We start from the raw sequence: 23,816 nt of genomic DNA on the forward strand, positions 1-23,816 counted from the left end.
GTAAGACTAAAGTGGCTGACGGGTAACTAGTGGGGCAAGTGGCATTTAGCGTATGCAAAATTTTCTTCATTTCTTGGCGCGATTTCGCGCCAAACATACACATGTATACTCTCTAGTTCATTTACCCCGTTAGACACACAATTTAAAGAGCTCAAGTTGCCTAATTTGTCCAATCTGAAGCTATTCAAACACCTGATATTCTCTATCAGCCATGCCACCCAAGCGAGCCTCCCGAACACCGCAGCCAGCCCCCCAACGCGTATATGACCTTCGGAAAACGCACATTCCTCGCATATCCCCCCCTCCGGAGGAAGGCTATCAAGGGAGGAAAAATACCAATGGGGTATATGTTCCTCGTGCTGCTGCCACTAAAGCTGCAGCCATACGTCGACGAGCAGCTGCCGCTCGAGCTGCACGTGCAAATGAAGAAGCCGATGCGTCTCCTGGGCTGCCGCAAACACGTTTAAGAACTCTGAATAGACGCTCTACAACCCCCCAGGCACGCCGTTCAGCTACTCCTGGAAAAAGAGTGCAGTTTGCACTGCAAAATGCCCAGCCGAAGCCATCATCTGCAGCCAAATCCAACGCGTCATCTCAAAAGGAAGCCTTGCACCGTAGGGCTGCCTCTACGAGTACTGAGCCTGAAACCACTGAAGCAGATGAGGCATCAGAGGCCTCATATGATGAAGAGGAAGTATATGAAGAAGGGGTGAATGAGGATCATGATGAGAATGGTCCAGAAGACGAAGAAAGTGGACAAATGGATGATGAGGGGAGTGCTGATGAGGATGACAATCTACCCTCCATAGATGACCGGGATGTTGATACTGAAGAGGAGGCCTCTGCCCGGGCGCTCTATGATGCCAAAGAGAAGTATAGAGAGCTTATTGGACGACGTGTTCTAGATGAAGCCCGGCGCCGCTATCCAGAAGGCGTACAACGGCAGCCTCGAGAAGTTGAGACTTCAGATTTGGAAGCAGCATTAGAGGATGCCATGAGAGCTGCAGACTATCCTGTAGGCATCATCCTGAATATTCGCATCAACAAGAAGCCATATGTGAAGAAGAGCTTGCCTGATAGTCAGCGCCGTTCCTTCAATATGGAGGATGTTGAAAAGGCCTTTCTAAGTGCCATTGCTCCAACGGTTGGAGAGGAAGAGTATCAAATCATGGCTCGGAGAGTTACCGTCAAACACTCTTCTGGGCGTGGTGGCACCACCCACCATGATTTTGATGATTTTGACACTGCTAACGGCAGCCATATACTATCAATTATAGATAAACACCATAGTCGCCATCGGACAGGCATGATTGAAGCCCATTTCGATATAAATGTCCAGTGTGATGCCATCTTACCAACACCGAAGCGTTCACGGCAGCCAGAGCCCCCTTCTTCAGACATACCGAGCTCCCCCCTTCCTTCCCTCCAAAAAAGCGCCAAAATCGATCAAGTCGCCTGCAAGAGCAGCATAGTACTCGGCTTGATACCATTCGTGTTGCTGGCAACTTTCAACGCCAGTTGATGGACCGTTGGCGTTGTCACGATCCAAATTGCACAAACAAGGATAACTACTGCTTTCCTGATCCAACCGAGCGTACAAAGCACTTTAATATCACTGCTGTACAGCATGAAGCATGGGCAAATGCTATATCAAATGGTGAAGCTACTATTCAAAATCCTCCGGTCAAAATGCTTCGCTATTGGGAGGAGCATCAGGGTGCTTTAAATAGACAGTCCCGCCAACCAGCCCGCCAAACTTTTATCCAACAAACGAAGTCATCACTTGAGCGATTAGCTGAAATGCAGCAGCAAATGCATGAGCGGATGTTGGAGGCTCGTATGTATGATCAAATGGATGCCCTGGAGGAAAAACAGGAGCGCAGGGAGGAGAGAAATGAGCGAAGGCGTATGGAGCAAGAACGACGTGAGCATGAGCTGGCACATGCACGCTTGATGTACATGCCTCCCCACTATGCAGCCATGCCATACAGCCATGGCCAGTCTCCCCGGCCAATGATGCCTATTTCAGGCCAATATCCTGCAGCGCAATATCCTCGCGCTCCAATTACTCCTCAGGCGGCCTCTCGGGCATCCCAAAAACGCCGTTCTAGCCCAATTGATGAGACAACAGATGAGTATGAGCTGCTTGAGTCTTTTTTCTATTGGAAGAATGTCAACACGCCAAATCCACGCCAAAAAGAGAAGTGGAATCAAGTGAAGGAGATTGTATTTCAAAATGATTGGACGATACAGGATTTAAAGGACATGGAGGATGACGCCAGCCCCATGTATCAGCGTGCTATAAAGGCAGGCATCTCAGATGGCTTCACTCGCCTTATTCAGCGGGAGCTGCAGGCATTCAAACGTGATGTTCGGCGTCAGAAAGAAGCTCATGAGGAAGAGCTTCAAGCTATTGCCACTTTGGGTCAGCTAGGCCATCAAACAGACATTGAAGGATCGGAATTTATGCGATATACCTGATCTATTCGCTCGGCTTCATAGTCAGCTAGAAATCGACGAAATTCATCAAGCTTTTCAGTTTCAATATACACGCCTGCAGCAGCATGTTGGAACTGGCTCCTAGCATATCGACCGCAACGACTATCTCTAATAGCCATCTCCAAGAATTCACCATAGCTTTGACATGTACGGCGATAAAAGGGCCAGTTTCGCTTCATCCATGCCTTTAAGACCGAGAATGTCAACTCAATCGGGTTATAATCAGGCGAATATGGAGGCAGATAACGGATTATATGGCCAGATGATTCTATCAACTGTGTAACCTCCTCTTGTACATGAATGGCGACGTTATCCATCACTATCACCATAGGCCGCCCATGACCATGCTGGTTGACAGCAGGAATCAGATGATTCTGGAGCCAATGAATGAAGTTTTCAGCGCGATAATAACCTTCTTTTATCCCAGTACATGGAAGCCAATCATCTAATGACATGGCAGCGCATATACTCCAGGTTTTGCCTCGTTGGATGTCAGTTTCATAGCGAGCTTCATGCCCGATAGGGGCATAGGCATGATGACGCCAACCAGTCTTCTCATTGAAGATAGACTCATCTATAAAGATGAGATCTTGAGCGCCAAACTGCCTAATATCATCAATATAGGCCCGCCGGAGCTCATCACTGCGGTTTAATGATATTCGCTGGAGTTCTTTTCGAGTCCATCCACGCCGTCTGAATACGCGGGAGAGGGTTGACTGATTAATATGCACCCCTCGCTCATTATATAGCCACCAAACGAGCTCATCCTGCTGGTGCCAACCCTGACTCAAGAGATATTCAAAGAGAGCCTCCTCATCCGCATTTGACAGCTTCCTTGCCCGGCCTAACTTCCGCAGCTGGGGGGCCGTATACTGCCATATCGGAGTAGGTTGGATTGCATTTTGTACACTGTACGGACAGAAACCTGACACTCCTCGCTTATATCCTGGAACTTCCATCCAAGCAGCATAAGACGTAGTATTCGAGCACGTGTTTCAGCAGGTAGACCATGAGAGGAAAGGGCCGCATTGCTGGGGGGTTCGTCTGGAAAATGATATTTTCTGAGAAGTGAGCAAACTAACCACCGAGAAATCTATATGTATGAGTTACCTCGGCATATTAAAGGCTTTATTAATTCTAAAAAGAGTATAATATGGCAAATAGAGTGCAATCAATAAGTTGGAGTAGACATGTGTGTGTTTGATGTGAAAAAGTGCCAAGAAATGAAGAAAATTTTGCATACGCTAAATCGGCATAACCCGAGGTTATGTTGGCTTGTAAAAGATGGCCTAAATGGCCTACAACTAAACAATGCCTTCCCTGTGTATCACTTCATGAACCACTTATTTCTAGTATTTGGCTGATCTGGTATATCAAGCATGTAGGGACTTTCAAAACGAGTCCATACTATAGGAACTACGTAGACTGATTTTTGACTTCGGGCTTGATATGTCTCCATCGTCCATCTCAGTGATGAATTCTGGCATCGCCATATAAGCAAAGAACTTATCCATTTCAGAGTCAAGGAGAAGAATGTGTTGAGATAAACGGTCGTGGTGCTCCATAGTCAACGCATTCGGATGCGAAGAATTCCACTCATTTTCATGGCTCGATAGTTTCTGTACTCCAAACGACTATCAACCAAGAAGGGACAGTGCAAGAACACCCAGAACGAAGTCCAGAGCAACAGCCAGACTAGTTCTTCGAATCTAGAAAATCCCTGGAAAACCAAACAAGTTGCAACTGGACATGTCAGGAAATACGCACTGGGCCCGAATACTCCCCAGAAATTCTCCCCGACTGGGTTCTTTGGCTGCACCGTCGTGACCGTCATGGATGGGCGTAACGTTTTCATCGGCCACTTTGCGGAAGAGAACCACTGCAGCAAACTGCTGACCGACGAATCCATTGTCGAAGAGGTTATCATCAGTAAAACGGAAGACTACTTCCATCAAGGAACTTGGTCGGACGAGACCATGACGTTCGTTTTGTACAAACCACAGGGTGGCGACAGTGACTGGATTGGAATTGATCAAGAATGACATGGTCCGAGGCAGTTTGAAGGCGACAACATAAAGCTCAAGCCATATGCAGCTGTTTGGGGTGCAATAGCGGATGCTTCTGGGCGCAAGGGCGAGGTCCTGGTGGACTGGACCAGGGGAATCACTTGGCATACTACGCAGAGTCCGACAGGCCTGTGTATGAGCGGGACTTTGATGCGAAGAGTGTGATAGCTAAGGAGTTGTTTTCTTAGGATCGAGTATGGAGTATATTGTTTACCAATATTTTTGGTTTAGATAGTTATTGGATTCCTCAAAGGTTCCATTTTATATGCAATACACAGGTGGCCGGTTCGGGGGTGTGGCCGACTCGGTGGTAGATTACGTTAAGTTAGTTAATAGTAATTTACACTTGTCATAGTCGTTACTCTGGGTAGTATAGTACGGAGTATTAGGAAAGTTTATCTCAATTCGTCGGTAATCCTTTGATCAAGAAGATTGAGGTTAAGTTTGTAGATAACATTAATTACGGCAGACTATAGACGGTTCAACGCGGTAGTTGTTTTTTTTTTTTTATTGCAATAGGTTAACTATACATAATATAAAACCCTTATTATCGAGTTGTATTTAAATCATTACTCAGTGACCCCGAACTCTTCAAGTACTCTCACCACACGCGGATGTCCAGTAGACTTGGCAATCTCCAGGGCACATTCCCCTTTATCAAAGCGACCTGGCACCTGATGTAAATTTCTTGCTAAGAATACCCGAACAACATCGGCTTCTCCATATTCTGCCGCCTTCTCCATGAACCTGGAGTAAACAGGATGGACTTCAGCCCCCTGATCCAGAAGTAATGTCACAGTCCGGGCAAATCCATGGCAGGTGGCCATGTAAATTGGATGAAGGGACCCACCATTGATATCAGCCCCCTTTTGTAGGAGGAACAAGACTGTTTCATTATGACCATTGAAAGCAGCAAGTCCCAATGGGGTACTGAACCCCAAGTTAATCTCATCCTCATACTGTCTGTTGATATGGGCCCCTTTATCCAGAAGTAGAGGGATTGTCTCTGTTTTACCACAGAATGCTGCATATCGGAGTGTACGGTCCCAGTATGTTTGAAGTGAGTTCTCCGAGAGAGTACCAAAATTTGCACCCCCAATTAGCATTTTCAGAATATCAGCATTCCCCCCCATAGCCGCAAAGACGATTGCCTTTCGATAGCTGGAGGATGACCTTGATATATGAAATTCTGGCTGTAGAAGAAGGTGCACAACCTCTTTATGAGCGTTTCGAGCAGCAGCCTCAAGAGCAGTGCCAGGACAGTCTAGAATATCAGGGAAACATCGCTCAAGGACATCCTTTCCACATTGCCTCTCTACTTTCTGGTAATCCTCTTCAGTGCGGGGGTAACTTCCGCCATCAGGATCTGCTCCTTTATCTAGGAGCAGTTTGACAATCTCCAAATGACCTTTCAAGGCAGCATTTCGCAATGGTGGACCAAAAATATTGCTCCTAGCATTCAAATCCACGCCTTCCTGTTCAAGCAGATGTTCAACCAGTGATATATTCCCAAGATAGGCTGCAGCGGACAGAATGTGCTCTAGTGCATCACACGTTTGGCCAACTCCCAGGCGCATTGAGCGGTCGAATTCATATTCGTCGATGTGGCCAATATAATCCGGGTCTTCTCGACAGGGTGGGCTAACTGCCCTGGTTGGTTCTCCTCTTATTACATAACCCAGGCCAGCAACCATGAAGTCGATGACTGCACGCGATACAGCCAAGGGGATTCGTTGATTTCGGCCATCGGGACTGGATCCTTTTTGTTCAGAAATATCGTATTTGATGAGCTGATTGGTGACGTTTTTGATGGTACGTGCAAGATAGTCGTCCCTTTTGTTTGAACTGTAGACCACATATTGTAGATACTCAGGGAGAAAAGGCTCTGGATTGATGAAAGCAAATAAGTGCCTCGTAGTGCAGATGGCTCTGGTTACTTCTCGGTAGAAGGACTCTGCATGAATTAGTCTGAGTTATCACGATCAACGAGGTAACACACGAAATACTTACTGTTGACAAGCTGTAGATTTTTCAAATCACATTCGTAACATGTAGAGGCAACATAAGCCTCAATGATCGGGCGGAATACCTCAGGCGGCAGGTCGAGAAGGTGCATATTCACGACGATAAATTGTTTAACTTTGCTAAGCAGAATACAAAGTGATTAGTAGGGAAGCAGCAGTTTTGTCAATTTATTGCTGAGAACTTGAGATCTTGCGGCGCGAAAGGGACTGTTGCGATGTGGGTCTGGTAATCTGGTTTTGGTTTCCGCCGCCGAAAATCAGCCTTGACGATGGGACCTAGGGCCATAATGATAGCCCCTAGGGGAGTAACATGAGGCATATTGCATGCTTCAAGGAATTCTAGAACTGGAAATAAGTTTAGTCTGCCTTGCGGTGCCAGAGGGTCGCTGTTGATGGCCCAAGTACTTAATATATATCTCTCCACAACCATCCCAATCAATGTCCATAATCAATAACGTTCTCCATTCAAATCGCAATGCAGACATTTCTTATCCCCTCGAGTTACAATGCGTTTCAACATCCCAGCCCTCCTGACCAGCTTGGCTGCCGGCCTCCTCATAAACCAGGCTGGTGCTGCTCCTATTCAAGATATCCAGAATACGGATCTCGGGAATTGTAAGATAGATCGACACTGTGGCCATGTGATCCAGAATCATATTTTCTTTGTTAATTTTTGCATTCAGCAAGTTTCAGCCTACCCTTGTACAACTCTGATCTTCCCTATGATAAGGCGCCGCAAGACGGACTCGTCAAACGCAAATCCCGATCCAACAACGAGGAACTCTCCTGGAGTGATGCTATTATTATTATTATTATTATTGTTCATACACGCATCTGTCAGCCCCATAGGCCGAGTGGCGGCAGGTCCTGCGGGGCGGCCGGGTAAGCCGCCGTAGTGGTGAACGCTATGTACATCGTCGCTTTCCTACACACATCCTGGTATGGAGCGATGCTATATTGACTGGCAAACGCAATATAGCGAAACTGAAAAACCCTGAGAAATCTACCAATTATGCCAGCTACAAAACCCATTACCATGAAGGTGATTGGTAGACATTTGACGAAGGAGCTCAGGTTTGGCTCAGATGGTGGATACTGGCCTCCTGAAGTCCTGGATCTCCTTGGACTCACAAAAGAGGATAAATACCAATCAGTATCGATATTCTCCAATGACCAGATCAAGAAACCCAACCTCCAACGTCCAGTGGCACAGAACGGCTATATTCCAAGTCATGGCCTCATCCTTGCAAAGTCTAACTTCAAGAATCAGGACCACAACGAGGTAAAAAACCAACTTCTACCAGCTGAAATCATGCTGCAGGTATGTTATGAATTAGCTGGTAACAAAAAGGATGATCTCCATTGGATTGTTCGCTCCAATATTGTGAATGAAGGGACCAAATCGATAATCGACGGAGCATACCAAAAGCTGGGCAAGAGTGACAAGCAAATGGTCAAGGGTTGAGATGTGAACGACCTAGGCTGCGGCATAACCGCAGATCCCCATGGGTACCCGCAACCGTGGCCGCAAGCGGGCGGCCATGGTTATCATCTTACTACCCGCAGATATCTTGCGGGTACTCATGGGCATTAGGTTGATACCCATAACCGCGGTTATGCCGCAGTCTACTGATAACCCCAAGGCTCACCCTCGACTCTGAAGGCATCACCTTTAAGTAGCAAAGAGAAAAGGGCAAAAGTCATCAATTTCTCAGTGAGGGGGAAAAACAAACAAAAACATACAACAGCCGGGATTCGCTGGTGGTCACCCACCCAACTACTAACCGGCCGGCGTGTGGCTTAAGTACGGCTGAGCGGACGGGAAGCCCTGTTTTCCACACCCTATGGTCGTATGTAACTTTTTCTATAGCGAATAGGCTTATATTGATAAATTTGCAGCAATAGCTCATACTACCAACATTCTTCGTAATAGAGTTGAAGGTGACATTAACTTGTGTGATCGGTTCTGGGCAGGCCTTTTTATGATCTCGGAAGGGATCCAAAGCCCAAGTTTGCGAAGAACGAAATGTTTGGAAGGGCCGTTCACAGGCACAATTCAGATGATAGTGTCACAGGCTGCGCCTGTCGCATAAACGGGTATGCTTAATGGGCGAGACGACGGGAGATTACTAATGGGATATCCACTCCGCACGGCGCACACATGTATATAGAGTTGTCCGAGCGGACATTCGTCCTTTCTTTCAACGAAACCCCTTGTGTTATAGCTAGTTGTTAGCACTGCGGGCTTAGCCCCTAACAGATAGCCATAAATGCCCGGGCCATCAAGACTGCACTCTCTCCAAGTACTTTGAGGAGGAACAGGAATGGGAATACGTGACTTTCTCCTGCGTGTCCCCCTCATTAGTTGATCAAATGACTGAAAGGCCGCGACTTCGCGGAGCAATTTGCATGCGTTCTTTCTACTCTGTTGACATTCGCACGATCATCGTCAAATTTCCGAAGCGTCCGCACGAAATCGTGTCCAGGGGCTTCGACTTTCTGAACTGAGAGGAGATAGGAGGCAAGGCGTCAGATATGATCTGACTGCAATTGGATCTGAGATGTTCAAAAGACCACCTTACTCGAATGAGGACTCGAATGAGGATCATTCGGCCTGGATGCCGCGACGTCAAACCCCGGGAAGCGACGCCAAGTGGCCAACCCTACTTCTGGAAGTCGCTTTCTCTGAGGCACTCCCCCGTCTCCTCATTGTCGCCAAATGGTGGTTCGCCAGCTCGGAAGGCCAGGTGAAGATCGGAGTGATCATGTGTATTCGCCGAACTCAGCCCTGGATTGTGGTCGAGAAGTGGAAGCTTCAGCGCAAGCCCCGGCCTTCACATGCTGCCCTTAAAGAGTCTACCAAAGCCACCTACCAGGCCGGCAACCAGGACATTGAGGAGGATATGGAAGGCACTGGCAACGATGACCAAAAGGTACCGGCGAAGAGCCAAGAGATCGTCATCACTCCGGGACCTAACACCACCATAACGACCATCGGGAAACCATTCCCCTGAAGAAGCCCAGCTCTCCCGCAACTGAACTCGATTTCGTATACACCGCCGCGATGTTGAAAAAGAATATCGTGAGAGAGGTTTGGAAAAGTCAGGGATTTTTGCCTCCACCGTTCTGACTCTTTTAGCATCTACGGAAGGCCGTAAGTAGAAAGGGAAATACATTGATTATTTCAAACATGCTGTACTGAGCAATATCCTAATAAGACGATATAAGCTACATAGGAGCAGCAAAGGCTTTCACATGTATTTGCAGAGCTGCTGATACGGATTCCACTGCTAAGGCTATGATCACAACATGGGGTGAGAAATTTCGGCACGAAACACACATCCGTGACTGTATTGAAAATCATGGCACGCGGGCGCGATAATCATAGACACAGATATCCAAGACAGCAGTGTCACTGTCTTAGCAGAATCGAGCCTTCGCTTTCTTTCAATGCTGGTTCGTTTACATTCTTGTAGTCGAAGCGGAAGGCGACGAGGCCGACAGACGAAGCACGCGGGCGTCCACCCCGGCCAAATGCATGAAGCGACATCCTGCTGATTCGTTAATCTGAAGCTCAAAAAAGATCTTTGGGGAATGAGATCAGACGCTAATGAGAGAGAACTCCTCACCTGCGCTGCCTGCTCGGTGCCACTCTTCCCAAGTCTCAACCCGTGAATGGCATATCTTTAAAATGCACGGTAATAGAAGAGGAAACACAAATAAACAAGCTGACTGTACTGCTAGGCTCTGATCAGCAGGCTGATGACCTACTGGCGGAAATAGTAGTCGGTGGTGATAATTGAAGACCCAACGTGAGAGCGGGACGCCAAAGTCGCGGTATCATTGCTGATCTGTATCCCCCAGCACGTCCTAGCCCAGCCTTAGCCATCTTCTCTCTTCTTTAAGACGGTCATAGATATCTTAGATAGCCATTCACATCTATATATTCATCTACATCGGCAAAAGTGTGAGCAGTCTTTTGTGTCCAATGATATGACAATCACTGCACCGTGGTGGTGCCTTGGTGGTGCCTGTATAGGCTACCTAGTTTAGATATGAATATTATTCGTTTTATCTACTAGTTCCAAGTCCGTGACAATCCAGTCTAATCACTATGTACGAATTCTATGTACACCGAAGACAACACGATGCTATCAAAGCGACATCCTCTGAATCGCCCTACTCTTACTCCGAATCGCCCTCCCCTTCCACAACAACACCGTCGGCGCCAAGGCCAACGCCAATGCGACAAATGCCAGCAAAGAACTAGCCCACTGATACCCCAAGCGGATGTACATCGGTTTCGCAGCAAGCGGTAAGAATGCGGCAAACGTATTCTCGCCGAAAGCCACCGCTGCAATCGCGCTAGCTGCGTAGCCGGCGTACGAGTCCGTGACGTAGACGCTGGCCGAGATAACGATTGTCATGATTCCGAAACCGATCAGTGTGAGGCCGATTGTAGGAACGATCCAGTGGGAGCCGAGAGTACTCCAGCCGTACATGAAGAGGCCGCCTGAGAGGCCGAAGACGGTGCTGGGGATCGAGATGTGGAGGATGCTTTCTGGGATGGGGACGCCGGGTTTCTCGGGGTTGTGGGGAGCGCTGCGGATGTAGATTTGATTTTGGAAAAGAAAGGCGATGACTCCGATGATTTCGCCAATCGCGATGGCAACTTGTACGAGTCCGCCGCTGTAGATGGGCCAGTCGTATACGCCTGCGTAGACGACGGGGACTGATTGGGTTGAGATGAAGACCAGACCGAATGAGAAAGCGGACCACATGGTGAATGATGTAACGGTGGGCTCTGTGGTCAAGAGCATTGCTGCTCGAACAACAGTCTCTTTCAGCGTGGTGAAAGCGCTAGGCTGGTCGTTGTCTCCTTTCTCGTCTGGCATGATCTTGGACCGAATGACTGTGCCCCGGGTTTCTTTCAAACCGAAAAGGACAAGAGGAACCGTGGCTCCATTGATGATCAATTGAACCCAGAATACCCTGTGCTCGTTAGTCTCGTCCATTTTGTTCAAGTGAATACAGCTTACCATCGCCAGTCCAGCGGCTCCACTAAAGCGCCCAATACAGGACCGATAGTAACCCCAAACATTAATGCAAACGCATAAAGCGTCAGCGGTAGGATCCGCTCTTGTGCCGTAAAGAACATATTCGCTGCAATACCGTCAGCAGCATTCTGGACCGTGCCGCCAAAAGCACCCGCAAAGACACGAGTAACCACAAGCGTTGCGTAGTTTTCGGCCACGCATTGCGGGATGATGAAGATAAAGAACAGGATAAATGCTCCCTGGCTTCGTTAGCATCAGAACATTCGTCAGAGGTGAAATTGGACATACCGTATACCCTATCCGGAATCCGAAGGTTTCCATCATCGGCAACGTCGCCAGCGGAACAACCGCCGCAGTGAAATTCCACGAAGTTACGGCAAAGAAACTGAACTCGAAAAAGCTATTGTCGATGTTGAATTCCGCCGACAGGGCTTCTGCAGGCGTGGTGAACGAAGTCGCGTTGATCCCGACCAGAATGGTCACCCAGTAGGAGATGCACATGGTAAGCCATTTCCTCCACGTCGGCCAATTGTAGGGATTGCGAGAGTCATGGTCCCATGTCGAGACGCCATCCTCGTGGAGCTTCCGATCGGGCGACTGTGATTCGGACGAGGTGTCGACTGTCATGCTTTGCTATCCAGTGGTACGGGCAATATGTTCCTCCCGTTGTTCTAAGTGTCCGCTTTTAAGGCTAACCGCACTCTGGATACCAGCCAGAGTGGAGGGTTGACGGCAGTACGATGCAATCCAAGACTGGTAAGAACAAGGAAGGAGAGAAGAGCGCAAGAACAACGGCACCGAAAATCATGGAAAAAAAATGATCGCCGGCTTAAAAAGGAAGGTCAGCAGAGACGCATCGTGATTGGCTGGAAATACTACAGAATTGAATCTGCATGACCAGAGATGATGGCTATGCCCAAACAGACTGGTCCCTGGTAAATCCGCAATGTGGTTGGCTGCCCATGGAAGCTTAGAATGGGCTTCTTCGTTCCTTTTCTTCGCCACGGCACAGGAACGATAGAGACATACAACAGTTATGAACTGACATCTGCCAAGGCGAGTACACCGCGAATCAAGTTTCATAGTTGTGCACGCAAGAATTATGCAATGATGACTCAGTCGCGATCCCGCCGATCTCGCATTCAACCGAATCGGAGTCTACTCGGAGTACGGAGTCTCTATACAGTGCGGTAGATCAGATAACACACGATTCTGAACCCTAATCGCGTCAAGTAGCATCATGCTCACCCTAGGCGTTCGCAATGGCTTTCTCTGATTCTCAATTGCACCTCTCTCCACGTGGTCCCAGCGTTCCGCCCCTGGAACACCGCATCAAGCGTAAGCCGGTTGCTCCAGCCAATGCGGACAACGGGAACGCTTCGGATGACGCGAGGCAGAAACCACCGTTGCTGCACATTTCAGGTCCATCGCCTCGTCCCAAAACGTCGGGGGGTTCATCATCCGCTGCACCGCTACTGCTGTCGCCGCGCCCCCCTTTAACGAGCCACGTCTCGACCAGCGCGCTCCCAAAGGTGTCACTGCGTGAAGGTAGTACCAACAGTTCGGCTGCATTGAGACCATCAACACCGTCACCTGGTGTACCTCGAGCTGCGACTGACAATGATCCTGCGTCATCGTCTATATCTGCCGTCCAAAAGGCATACGGGGAAGCGTGCCATTTCCTCGGTGGCCTCATCAACCATCCAACAGAGTCAAGCAAGCACTTTACCATCCTGCGCCATTCGCATGGTATCGTGTTCTACCGGGGTAGCACCACTTCCGTCACAGTATCCATCTTCTCAGATGCTCCTCTCCCTTCGGACCGCACGCTCTGGCTCCAGAGCAAGGGGTACACAGGCAAAACGGGCATGAAAGCCAAGGCACTCTTCCGGCTTCATGGCGACTGGGTCAATGTCACCCCGTCCGTTGCTCTGCATGCGGACCAGGTCGACCCAGCGAGTGAACGGGCTTGGCAGCGCGATATCACGAAATTCCGCAAAAAGGCCCCGGCCAGAGTTCGAGATGCACACCAATTACGGGAGACCGTGATGGCGCGAATCCCCGTCGAGGCGGGAGATGGTTATTTCCAGCTTGTTTTATGTCAGGACGTAAAGAAAAAGGTCTTGTGCTACAGTCCCGTGTTCCGTGTTTTGTCGACTTCTGCGGATCCAAGCTCCATTCGTGGTGCGAGTCTGAGTACCCTTCCACTGGAATTTGGGGCGATGGTGCTCAGTTCATATGCGCAAACAGTGGCGCAGACATTCTTGTCGCCAGTCGCTTCAAGGGTGCAGAACAAAGTCCAGTCGTACCAACCTTCCGCCGTCAAACAAACAGCTGGACAAACGGCGTTCTCTTTGGCCGGCTTAGGAGACCGTGTTGGGTCTTTTTTGAACCCGACTGGTCAGGATGATGAGGGCACCAAGGCTCAGGGCGATCCGGGAAACTTGGACCAAGGCCCAGTAGCGCCATTTCCCATGGACTTCAAAGCTAGGTGGGAGCCAACTGCCGCACCACCGCAATACGAGCTGCAAGACTGGCCGGTAATCAACCTCACTAAAGTCGCGGATACGGTCCTAGAACGACTTCATGGGCATTTCATCTGCTGGGCTCGCTTTCATCAATCAGATGAGAAGGGCAAGCCCGCCAGCGACTGGCATCAGAGCGTTCTCTCCGTTCTAAATGTGAATTCGTCTACGATGGCCAGGGTCGACATGTCACATATCACAAAGCGAACCACCACTCTACGTATTCTTGAGGACATCCCGCTTCCGCCGCAGGTTAAAGTGCAAGTACGAGTACTATGCTTCATTCGTCCGGAGATGCCGCCGCCAAACGCAGCCTCTGAAAAGGAACTCCTTGAAGCCAGACAGGCCGCTGCAGAAGCGGCCCGATTCGCGGACACCTGCGATGCTTCGTACGCACAGGCCGTGTTGGATCATCCTGCGTGGGGACCTAACATTCAAAGGTCGGCACTCGAATCTCGGAAGGAGAACATGAGCTTGTTGGATCGTACGAGAGGCGGGTATGCTGCTGCGTGGACGCGGCTTGAGAAAACCCCATTGCATTGGATTGGGGTTCGATCTGAGACGGCGCAGAAGATGGATCAGCAGGTAACCGTGAATGGATTTTACATTGTGAGGTGATTCCTTGTTCTATATTGATCTTTCTTGTATATACTTGCATTGGGATACACTGTTGTAATTTCGTCGTTTGATTATATACTAATAGCATACTGTCAATTTTATTACTTACAATGCAGTCTGTACATCCCTCGTATGCTGCAACGCAGACCAGATTGACCGGATGACGACCATTTACCACAGACGGAAAGTGGGCTCGATAGTTGCATCTCCCGTGCCGGATCGATGTCAGATACGAGGACAGATAACAAGCTGTCACTCGTGATTAGACAACATTGGGATATCGGCTCGACTCAGGTGTTGCAACAGTCCGGCAGCCTAGCATCACTCTAATGGCCACTATTGCGTTCATACGAGTATGTATGCTTGGAAATTATCGAAGAAAATAGGGTGTGGAACCCGGAGCATAAACGGGACACGAATACGATATGATTTCCCAATACGACAATTGGGTCGTGTTAGGGGACATTGATCGGGACCCGACTTTTGGTCTTCCAATGATAAAAGACGCCGTTGCAATCTATTTTAAGCTTCAATAGCATATTGATCCCCAGGACTGTTTGGGAAATCGCATCGTACTCGTGTTGGACGGGGATAAAAACATACTTTCGTCCACATGTGCCAGAGTTTTCCAGAACAAAGCACACTCTGTCTAATTCGGAATCATGAAGGGAGCCCTCGAACTTCTTGCTCTCTCCTTGTTTGCCCCGGGCATTGCCCTCGCCCGCCCGCAATGCAAGTCCTCCCCCCTGGACGCTTCCTGGCCCTCCATCGACGAATGGCAAGCCCTTAACGCATCCATCGACGGCACCCTTATCCGAACTGCGCCAGCAGCCTCCGCATGCTACCCCGGAAATCCCTTCAATGTCTCCAACTCCTGCGACGAAGTGCGCAAGAATTGGAGCTATGAGGAGTACCAGGCTGCACTGCCGGAGGGGATCGATTCGCCGATGTACGCTAACAACTCCTGTCTTCCGCCTGGTGTATCGGGTTACAACCCGAGCAAAGGATGTGCTGTTGGTGGTTCACCGTCGTACATCGTCGAGGCGAGGACTGAGCATCAGGTTGCTGTCGCTGTTGCGTGGGCGACGAAGCGGGATATTCGTGTTGTGGTTAAGGGGACTGGACACGATTATAACGGACGGTACGTGGTTTGATTTCTGTTGAGAATGAGATGCTGACTTACGAGCAGGTCGAGCGGCGCATATGCTTTGAGTATCTGGACGCACGCCCTCCGCAACATCGAATACCATCCCCAATGGCCCCTTCCCGACGGCAACGGTACGGAAAGCGCAATTGTCACCGGCAGTGGAAACACCTGGAGCGTGCTCTACGGCTTTGCCAACCAGCTCAACCGTGTCGTGGTTGGTGGCGGTGACCACAGTGTTGGACTTGGGGGATATCTCCAAGGAGGAGGTCACGGTCCTCTCTCCAGCCAGTTTGGTCTGGGCGCCGACCAGATCCTTCAGGCCACGGTTGTCGCGGCAGACGGTCAAGTGCTGACGGCCAACAATGTCCAGAACCGGGATCTTTTCTGGGCGATCAAGGGCGGAGGTGCTGGACAGTATGGTGTTGTCACCGAGTACGTGCTGAAGAGTCATCCTGCGCCATCGAACGTGGTTACCGGTAGCTTGAGCGTGTACGGAGCTCGCAACGCCAGCGCAGACGAGGCCTGGAGCGCAGTCACCGCGGTGCTGAGCAGTATCCCTGATCTCATGGACTCTCTGCCCCTTGCAGGTACCATTAACGTCGCCGCAGGTGCCACCGGCAAGAGCATGGTTGGCGCCAACTACACCGTCCCCGGCGCCGTGATCGCACCCTCGTTCTACGGCTACAACATGACGAAAACCCAACTGCATGACGTCCTCCAATCCCTAGCCGCCAAAGCCAGCGCCGCAAGCAACCGCACCGGCTCCATTATCGCAACACCCGGCGCAATCCAGTCCTACCCGAGCTTCCTTGCCTTCTTCAATAGCACAAACAGCTCCCCAACGGCCAGTGTATCCTCCTCCCTGATGTCCTCCCGCCTCCTCGGCCGCGCAGAACTCACCAACCTCCCAATGCCCGACCTCAAACGACACCTGCAGAACTTCGTCGAGGGCGAAAACGGCTCCATGCTTCTCTTCGGCCTGCAAGGCGGCCGCGGCCCTCGCACCGTGCCCTCTCACCTTCGCGGCGCGGTGAACCCCGTCTGGCGGAGCGTCTACGCGCACGTTCTCAGTTTCGGAGCGCCAATCAACGTAACGGGCGTTCCTAGCGTCGAACTCCCAAAGGCAGGGAGATGGTCTGAGACGCACCGCGAGGCATATTGGAGAGTGTGGGCACCGGATACGGGGGCGTATATGAACGAGGCGAATACTTTTAACACACATTGGAAGAAGGACTTTTATGGGGTTTATTATGATCAGTTGTTGAAGATCAAGATGAAGTATGATCCAAGTGGGAGTTTGTTTGTGCGGAATGGGGTTGGGAGTGATCAGTGGGATTATGATTTGGACACGGGGTTGCTTTGTCGGGTTGATTGAGTGGTCGTATAGAGTTTTACAGTAGTTTGATCTGTATAGTAGGTAGAAGTTTGATATTGCTTTGTTATACATCTCGGATCTACGCAGATGATCGAGATCAGCTAATTGGAATCGTTCGAATACTCAACATGGAAGTCTTAAAGTATTAAATACAGCTACTCAACACCCTCCGACGCAGCCAAATTACACTGCCTAAACAACCTAACCTCCCCATCCCCAAAAGCCCCAACAACCGAATGCAACACACCCCGATTATTAAACAGCACCAAATCCCCCTCCTCCCAATCATGCGCATACACGTACCGCGGCGAAATAGCCGGCCTCTGCAGATTATATACAATCTCTCGCACCTTTTTCAGGTCGTCGATCACCGTCCCGTCGTCACGGTGGATCTTCCGCACGGCGGAAGGGTGGATTTGTAGTGCTGGGTTTCCGGTAACGGGGTTCTTCCAGATCATTGGTAGTGTCATGATTTTGGAGGGATCGATGGGGGGCAATTCGGAGTCGGAAAGTTCGAGGCCTTCGGAGTGAAGGCCTAGACCGGTGGGGAGAGCGCGGGCGGGGCTCATCCAGATGTATCTGTTTACATTGTTCAGCACGAGTAGACGGATATCGGGACAGGGGAGAGACATACGGATGCGGCGCATATTCAATCTTACTCGTCCGCACAAACTCCTTCTCTTCCTCGGAAAGCCGGTTATACATCGTCTCACCGCTGACAAACGCCGTCGTACCGAGTGGTACGTCTAGTATATCACCCGTTCCGTCGTCGTAGCGGAGTGTCTGTCGTCGTCCCTTGGGGACCTGCACTGCCAGTAATGTGGTTACCTTCGGCGGGTAGAGATCGTACAGCGCAGCATCGATATGCCACCGATAGAACCGCGTGAAATCATGATCGTCTTCTGGGGGAATCGGATCCCGATGAAAAGTTCGATGGTGCGGGTGTTTCAGCTGAATTTTTTCCAATCCCTCATAGGAGTCGATATGTCCATGTCCGATGATTTGGACCTGCGGCTGGTGCGGGACGGTCTTCAGATCTGGATGCAGGATGCTCCGCTTGCTGTCGAGGGTCTTGCCGTGTCCGTAGGAGGTGGATGATGGGTCGAAGCGCTGGGTTAAGGCATATTGAGCTTTGGGAGTGAGGTGGTGTTGGTTCTTAAAGACGAGGACGAGGTTTTTGTATAGTGCGTCGTGGATCGTGTTGAAGGTGGCGTCTGTTTCGTTAGCATCGGTTACCTGTTGTCAATTGTTGGGTGGCGTACCGGTGAGGTTCTCGAGGTCGACGTTGTCGACTACCGCACCGAATTTGATATCGGAGCCTGGAGGTGTCAATGGGCGGATGTCGATGGTCATCTCCGTTGAGTGGTGAGGGGTTGGTAAGAAACAATGGATCGAGTGCCTTTATACCCTTATAAGCTCAGCGGATGAGCGGATGGCGAATACGTCAGTGTACAGGGTGTATAGTTGGAGTAGCGGTCAATTGCAGCCATAAAAAATGCGGCATACCGCTTCCAGTACTTATATTCACCGTATCTACTGTTGCTATACAACGGACTGCGCCGGTCCCCGATACGTAGCATTTTATCACATTATCATTATCAGCTTATCTTATCGATCGCGATATGAACACACCATGACGTTATCGTAGGGCTAATCGACCAAGACACTCAGTTTCTCCTTCAACGTCCTCCGAGGTCGCGGCGGTTCTTCGGCCTCAAGAATCTCCTGCAATCCGGTCTGCATATCCACGTCCTCTGGTTTCCACGCCCACGGATCGCGCCAATAGACGATCCGGTGGCCGAAGTACAACGCAAGGAATGCCGGGATGCCGATGTACGCCGTGAAGAAGTTACTGATGGACCATTCTGACGGGAAGAATACCGTGAAGCCATTGATGAGCATGAGGAGGATGGAGCCTGCCATGCCGATGTAGGCGCCCCATGGCTGTAGACGGCTCTCGTACGGTTTCTCGATGCCTTGGACTTGGACTGCGCGACAGAAACGGAAGTACACGATGCAGCAGCATGTCCATGAAATGAAGCCGGATGTGTTGGTAAAGTTTACCAACCAGTTGAATACCACGGAGCTCGAGCTGCCGACGGAGAGGTAGGCCAGACCTGCGAAGAGCGAGGAAGCGCCGACCGCGTAGTATGGAACGCCACGGCGATTGCACGTTTTGAATACCTTGGGTGCGTTACCGGATACCGCTAGTGAGTATAGCGATCGCGAGGACATGTACAAAAATGCGTTTCCGGCTGACCATGCGCTGGTCAGGATCGCTGCGTTGATGATGTGGTCTAGTGCTGGGATTCCAGCGTTTTTGATTCCCACTACAAACGGCGAAGAGCCAGCTCCTGCGCCACCACTGGTGAGTCTGCTGTCGTTGGACGGGCAGATGACGCCGATGGCCAAGGCTCCGAGGATGTAGAAAAAGACCAGACGGTAGACGAAGTTGCGCACCGCGCGGGAGACGTTCTGTCGCGGCGAGACCATTTCAGATCCGGAGAGGACGATCAATTCCGGGCCAAAGATAAATGCGATGCTGCTTTTTTGAATGGTCGCTAGGAGCGCGACGAAGCGACCGGCATTGCCTCCGACGAGGTACTCGTTCATCGCGCCCGGGTTGTTCCAATACCGAAAGCCCTTCCGGTCGTGATCAGGGCCACCTCCCAGCATGAGGATAAACGACAGCAAGAAGAGCCCTAGTAGAGTGATGATCTTGACACCGGCGAACCAAAACTCTACTTCGCCGTATCCGCGGACCGGCAGGAAATTGAGCACAACCACCACAACCAGCATGATCGATATCCACACCGCGACGTTGATGCTCGTATTCCAGTAGGAAATAATCAACGAGCACGCCGTCAACTCGTAGGCCATCAGAATCGCCAGCGAGTACCAGTACAGATATCCCATCGCAAACCCCAGACTGCGCGACACGTAGCGAAAGCCGTGATAACTCATACTCGCGCCATGGACCGGTAGATACGAAGCGACCTCGCCAACCGCGGTGACCAGCGAGTAGATAATGACCGAGATGATGATATAACCAACGAGTAGACTTGCGGGTCCTCCGATGGCCATTGCCTGGCCGGAGGCCACAAAGAGTCCGGTACCGATCGTACCGCCGAGGGCGATGAGCTGGACATGGCGGTTTTTGAGGCCTCGCTGGGTGGTTTGGTATCTCTGTATTCGTTAGCTGCATGTACTTCTGCATGTACTTTCAATCTGTATAGTGAGGATACCTCATCCAATAAGTCTGCCTCGACGATGGCCTGAAGAGGGCCGCCTTTGTCCCCCATAGTGGACTTTTCAGACATTGCCATACTGACCGACCATCGATACGGAGAACAAGGTTTATTTATTCAAGCGTGTCGTGATAGCAGCCCTATCACCATCGAGATAAGATGCGGGGTATGTCCCGTGTTATTCTGCATGACCGTGACATCTTGGCAACAATAAGACGGCAATAGCAAGCGAGATAATCGTGTGTTATCCTCGATAATACCCCGAAGGCTAGAACGGTTCTATCTAATCTTATCTTGATGCACCGGTGTTGCATATCATGGCTATACCCGATAAGGAAGTGTTAATCTGATATTAATCTGATATGGTTGCGCGATTTAGATTCCCGCGGTAGATTCTCGAGATAAGCTTACCTTTGGGGCTCAGGTACGGGTTAATCATTTGTTGTGCGTCAAAGTAGTCTATTATGGCTTTGGCTGAATCGTAGACATCGACATGAATAGACATCGGTGATGGGTCAGTTCGATTGTACACACAGGAGTATTCGCGCTTTAATTACGCCGTGAGAACATCCTGTATCTGAGAACAAAACAAATCTTGACAGAAGCATAATTATAGCTAAATTAATCCCGGTATGTCCTTACGTTCTGCTAAGGACCAGTCTCATCCTGAATCGGGTTATCAGTTGATATTCTCGGCATCGTAGAGACTCCGAACTCGGCATCCCGAATCAAAGATCCATCCACCGTCATTCCTTCACTCTCGTCTCTTCCGACTCCTCTCTCTTAGTCTTACCATAGCTTGTCCTATCACGATTTCTTTCATCCTCTTCCATAAAGTCCTCATCTACCAGTTTACTATCTTCTTGATCAAAACACAAGAGTGCCTCGATATACCTAGCATCAATAACTTTCCTCGACATGCATACAACTTGCCATCGGCGCTATTTGAGGTGCATTTCATTATCTCGCACATATTACAGAATCTATGCCTAGAACATCTGGCGAGAGCTCGGCAATCCTGCGAAAAGTTATCCGTTCCTCTAGCTTATAAGTTTTCTCGTCTGTTAACCGATAAAATTCTGACCTACTGCTGAAAGATGAAATGAATATATATTGGTGTATCAAGCACAAAAGACGTCGATCCAAATATCGGTGCCCCAATGAAAGACTATACCGGATTTCTCGCACACTGGCCCAGAACATCTAGCCCGCAGGCGATGGTCAAATTGAATTAACTGACAAGAGTAAGCCGAAAAAGGGCGAGACTTACAAAATACAGTCGAGGCTGAATCACGGATATGGCTAATATATAGAGCGACGACAACCAGGGAAGACGTGGTAGTTCAATGGGCGACTATTAACGGGATCTTTTCCTTTTTCCTTTTTTTTTTTGAGCACCTTGAGTTGCAAGTTGCTTGTTCCTGTATTGCTTTTCGGCTACGGTAAGCCTGGACTTACAAAATCAATTATCGCCCTTTAACCCTTAGGTTTGAAAAGCAAAAAGAGATATGGTCCTTTATCCATTGCAGGCATACTAGAAGGCTAAACAGGATCTGCTCAATAAAGATCGATCGACTTTCTTTCAGTTTTTCGTGCCACCCACAATGTCGTCTGTCCTACATAAAATCTCTTTGTTCGGGTTCTACGACTAGGGTAAGGGTACGGGTTAGAGGCCCACAATAACTACAGACCCCTCGCCCATTAAAAATCAATGCATGATTAACCGGAAGCCCAGGCTGTCTCGTTGTATGTACGAGAAAAGCAAGAACAGAATGTCGATTACATGTCTGGCGCGGAAAAAAAAAAAAAAAAACCTATAAGGTCACTCCTATGCCAGACGAAGCGAGTTGGAAAACCAACTAATACAAGGACGATGGAAAGTGTAATTTTTCTTCGTTCAATTCTGTCACCGAACTTCGTGAACAATAAACTACATGTTTTCTCCCGGGACCAAATTTATGAGATCCCCAATTATCAAGTATACTGGCTTGCGATGCAACCACGTTGTGTTTTCAGGTCCAAATAGATGTCAGAGCCTTTTGGCATACTTCTTTGGAAAAAACCTTCGCTTGAGTCGGATGTATGGTCGAAGATGAAACAGCAACCGCTTTGATATTATGGATATTGCTATTTACATGAAAAGGAAGTACGCATACATGCAAAGATGCAGAGCAACTCTTTAGGCATGTCGAATGCCAGCACTAGTTCGGAGCATAGTGTGCCAAGTGCCAATGGGATAACCTATTATCCCGTACGAAATTGGTACCAAATCACAGCAAAGTGCGAAAGCCTGCACATGTTCTTCAGACGAATCGAGAAGATCTCAGGCAGATATAGTATAGGGCAAAACGAAGATGATTGGTCATCACATGGCACATTCTGAGAGAGATATTGTTGGCTCGACAGCCTTCCAGAGAAACACGGAAAACCGGGGTTGAACTCCTTTTTGGGGCTACTTGCGCTAGCAGCATCCCCTCTTAAGAAGAGAACTTCGCCTGTTGGCCATTCCACTACAAGAAAAGAACGACATTACCAACACTTCCCTGATTGGGATGACACCAACGACGGCATAAAGTTTCTGCAAAATATCACCTATCTCACCCCGCAGTCTGGTCGAGAGGAGAAATTACAGAACAAAGAAGGCATAACTATGGCAAGCCCAAACTATTGCTCATCGTATGGAATAATACTTCTCGGACCAGCAGGCCTTCGGTTGCTCGGGTCACATGCATCGTCTAGTTTCTCTATTCAAAGCTTGGTTGGTTGAAAAGAAGAGTATGTGTCCATTATGTGTTGGAACTGGAGCACTATCGGCCCAAGAAGCGTTGTTACACAGGATGCATGGTATGGTATAGCCACGGAGAAGCGTACGACACATTGAGTAAACTCTCTTCGGTTTTCGGCAAACCAAAGCAAAAAATCACTAAGCGAACCATATTCTATCCTCAATATGGTTTGGGGCACATTAAACCCCCCACTCGTTGAAGAGTTTTTAAATAACCAGGAAGCGTTCTTATGCTAGTTGAAAAACTGGAGTACTATCATACAACGTTAAGTGTCTGACCAAGGACGCCCACAGATGAGATCCTTTGTATATAACCGTCCAAATAACGAAAAGCCACAAGGTCATCTGGCAACCACACCAACGTTGGATTCTTGATAATCCATCATATTGCTAGAATGATTACAGAATGGTTTCGCGCAGCACTTATCCATAGGACGTCCTCTTGGGACCGACTCCTCTTGGGACCGTACCA

The 23,816-nt window shown here is 49.4% G+C and overlaps 11 protein-coding genes across 11 annotated transcripts; 7 read left to right on the forward strand and 4 right to left on the reverse strand.

Annotated features, from left to right (window-relative positions):
• Positions 1 to 211: 211 nt before the first annotated feature.
• On the forward strand, positions 212 to 1,522 carry ACHE_70900S (uncharacterized protein; the record flags this gene model as incomplete). Its single annotated transcript, XM_043283283.1, has 1 exon — positions 212 to 1,522. The coding sequence occupies one exon, from the start codon at positions 212 to 214 to the stop codon at positions 1,520 to 1,522; it is 1,311 nt and encodes a 436-aa protein (XP_043140579.1).
• Positions 1,523 to 1,689: 167 nt separating this feature from the next.
• ACHE_70901S (uncharacterized protein) lies at positions 1,690 to 2,481 on the forward strand (the record flags this gene model as incomplete). Its single annotated transcript, XM_043283284.1, has 1 exon — positions 1,690 to 2,481. The coding sequence occupies one exon, from the start codon at positions 1,690 to 1,692 to the stop codon at positions 2,479 to 2,481; it is 792 nt and encodes a 263-aa protein (XP_043140580.1).
• Positions 2,482 to 4,331: 1,850 nt separating this feature from the next.
• ACHE_70902S (uncharacterized protein) lies at positions 4,332 to 4,541 on the forward strand (the record flags this gene model as incomplete). The annotated part of the gene is made up of 1 exon (XM_043283286.1): positions 4,332 to 4,541. One exon carries the CDS (start codon positions 4,332 to 4,334, stop codon positions 4,539 to 4,541), a length of 210 nt encoding a protein of 69 aa, XP_043140581.1.
• Positions 4,542 to 5,134: 593 nt separating this feature from the next.
• Positions 5,135 to 6,681, reverse strand: ACHE_70903A (ankyrin repeat domain-containing protein; the record flags this gene model as incomplete). The annotated part of the gene is made up of 2 exons (XM_043283287.1): positions 5,135 to 6,519; positions 6,576 to 6,681. 2 exons carry the CDS (start codon positions 6,679 to 6,681, stop codon positions 5,135 to 5,137), a joined length of 1,491 nt encoding a protein of 496 aa, XP_043140582.1.
• A 944-nt stretch (positions 6,682 to 7,625) lies between these two features.
• On the forward strand, positions 7,626 to 8,054 carry ACHE_70904S (uncharacterized protein; the record flags this gene model as incomplete). The annotated part of the gene is made up of 1 exon (XM_043283288.1): positions 7,626 to 8,054. The coding sequence occupies one exon, from the start codon at positions 7,626 to 7,628 to the stop codon at positions 8,052 to 8,054; it is 429 nt and encodes a 142-aa protein (XP_043140583.1).
• Positions 8,055 to 9,150: 1,096 nt separating this feature from the next.
• Positions 9,151 to 9,603, forward strand: ACHE_70905S (uncharacterized protein; the record flags this gene model as incomplete). Its single annotated transcript, XM_043283289.1, has 1 exon — positions 9,151 to 9,603. One exon carries the CDS (start codon positions 9,151 to 9,153, stop codon positions 9,601 to 9,603), a length of 453 nt encoding a protein of 150 aa, XP_043140584.1.
• Positions 9,604 to 10,743: 1,140 nt separating this feature from the next.
• Positions 10,744 to 12,273, reverse strand: ACHE_70906A (uncharacterized protein; the record flags this gene model as incomplete). Its single annotated transcript, XM_043283290.1, has 3 exons — positions 10,744 to 11,581; positions 11,629 to 11,885; positions 11,935 to 12,273. The coding sequence occupies 3 exons, from the start codon at positions 12,271 to 12,273 to the stop codon at positions 10,744 to 10,746; spliced, it is 1,434 nt and encodes a 477-aa protein (XP_043140585.1).
• A 635-nt stretch (positions 12,274 to 12,908) lies between these two features.
• On the forward strand, positions 12,909 to 14,789 carry ACHE_70907S (LipA and NB-ARC domain protein; the record flags this gene model as incomplete). Its single annotated transcript, XM_043283291.1, has 1 exon — positions 12,909 to 14,789. One exon carries the CDS (start codon positions 12,909 to 12,911, stop codon positions 14,787 to 14,789), a length of 1,881 nt encoding a protein of 626 aa, XP_043140586.1.
• Positions 14,790 to 15,451: 662 nt separating this feature from the next.
• Positions 15,452 to 17,311, forward strand: ACHE_70908S (putative isoamyl alcohol oxidase; the record flags this gene model as incomplete). The annotated part of the gene is made up of 2 exons (XM_043283292.1): positions 15,452 to 15,930; positions 15,979 to 17,311. The coding sequence occupies 2 exons, from the start codon at positions 15,452 to 15,454 to the stop codon at positions 17,309 to 17,311; spliced, it is 1,812 nt and encodes a 603-aa protein (XP_043140587.1).
• Positions 17,312 to 17,466: 155 nt separating this feature from the next.
• On the reverse strand, positions 17,467 to 18,664 carry ACHE_70909A (TauD/TfdA family dioxygenase; the record flags this gene model as incomplete). The annotated part of the gene is made up of 3 exons (XM_043283293.1): positions 17,467 to 17,890; positions 17,946 to 18,525; positions 18,574 to 18,664. 3 exons carry the CDS (start codon positions 18,662 to 18,664, stop codon positions 17,467 to 17,469), a joined length of 1,095 nt encoding a protein of 364 aa, XP_043140588.1.
• A 297-nt stretch (positions 18,665 to 18,961) lies between these two features.
• Positions 18,962 to 20,613, reverse strand: ACHE_70910A (proline permease PrnB; the record flags this gene model as incomplete). The annotated part of the gene is made up of 2 exons (XM_043283294.1): positions 18,962 to 20,497; positions 20,557 to 20,613. 2 exons carry the CDS (start codon positions 20,611 to 20,613, stop codon positions 18,962 to 18,964), a joined length of 1,593 nt encoding a protein of 530 aa, XP_043140589.1.
• Between the last annotated feature and the right edge of the window lie 3,203 nt (positions 20,614 to 23,816).

This window comes from Aspergillus chevalieri, chromosome 7 (assembly GCF_016861735.1).
Source record: "Aspergillus chevalieri M1 DNA, chromosome 7, nearly complete sequence".
Taxonomy (NCBI): domain Eukaryota; kingdom Fungi; phylum Ascomycota; class Eurotiomycetes; order Eurotiales; family Aspergillaceae; genus Aspergillus; species Aspergillus chevalieri.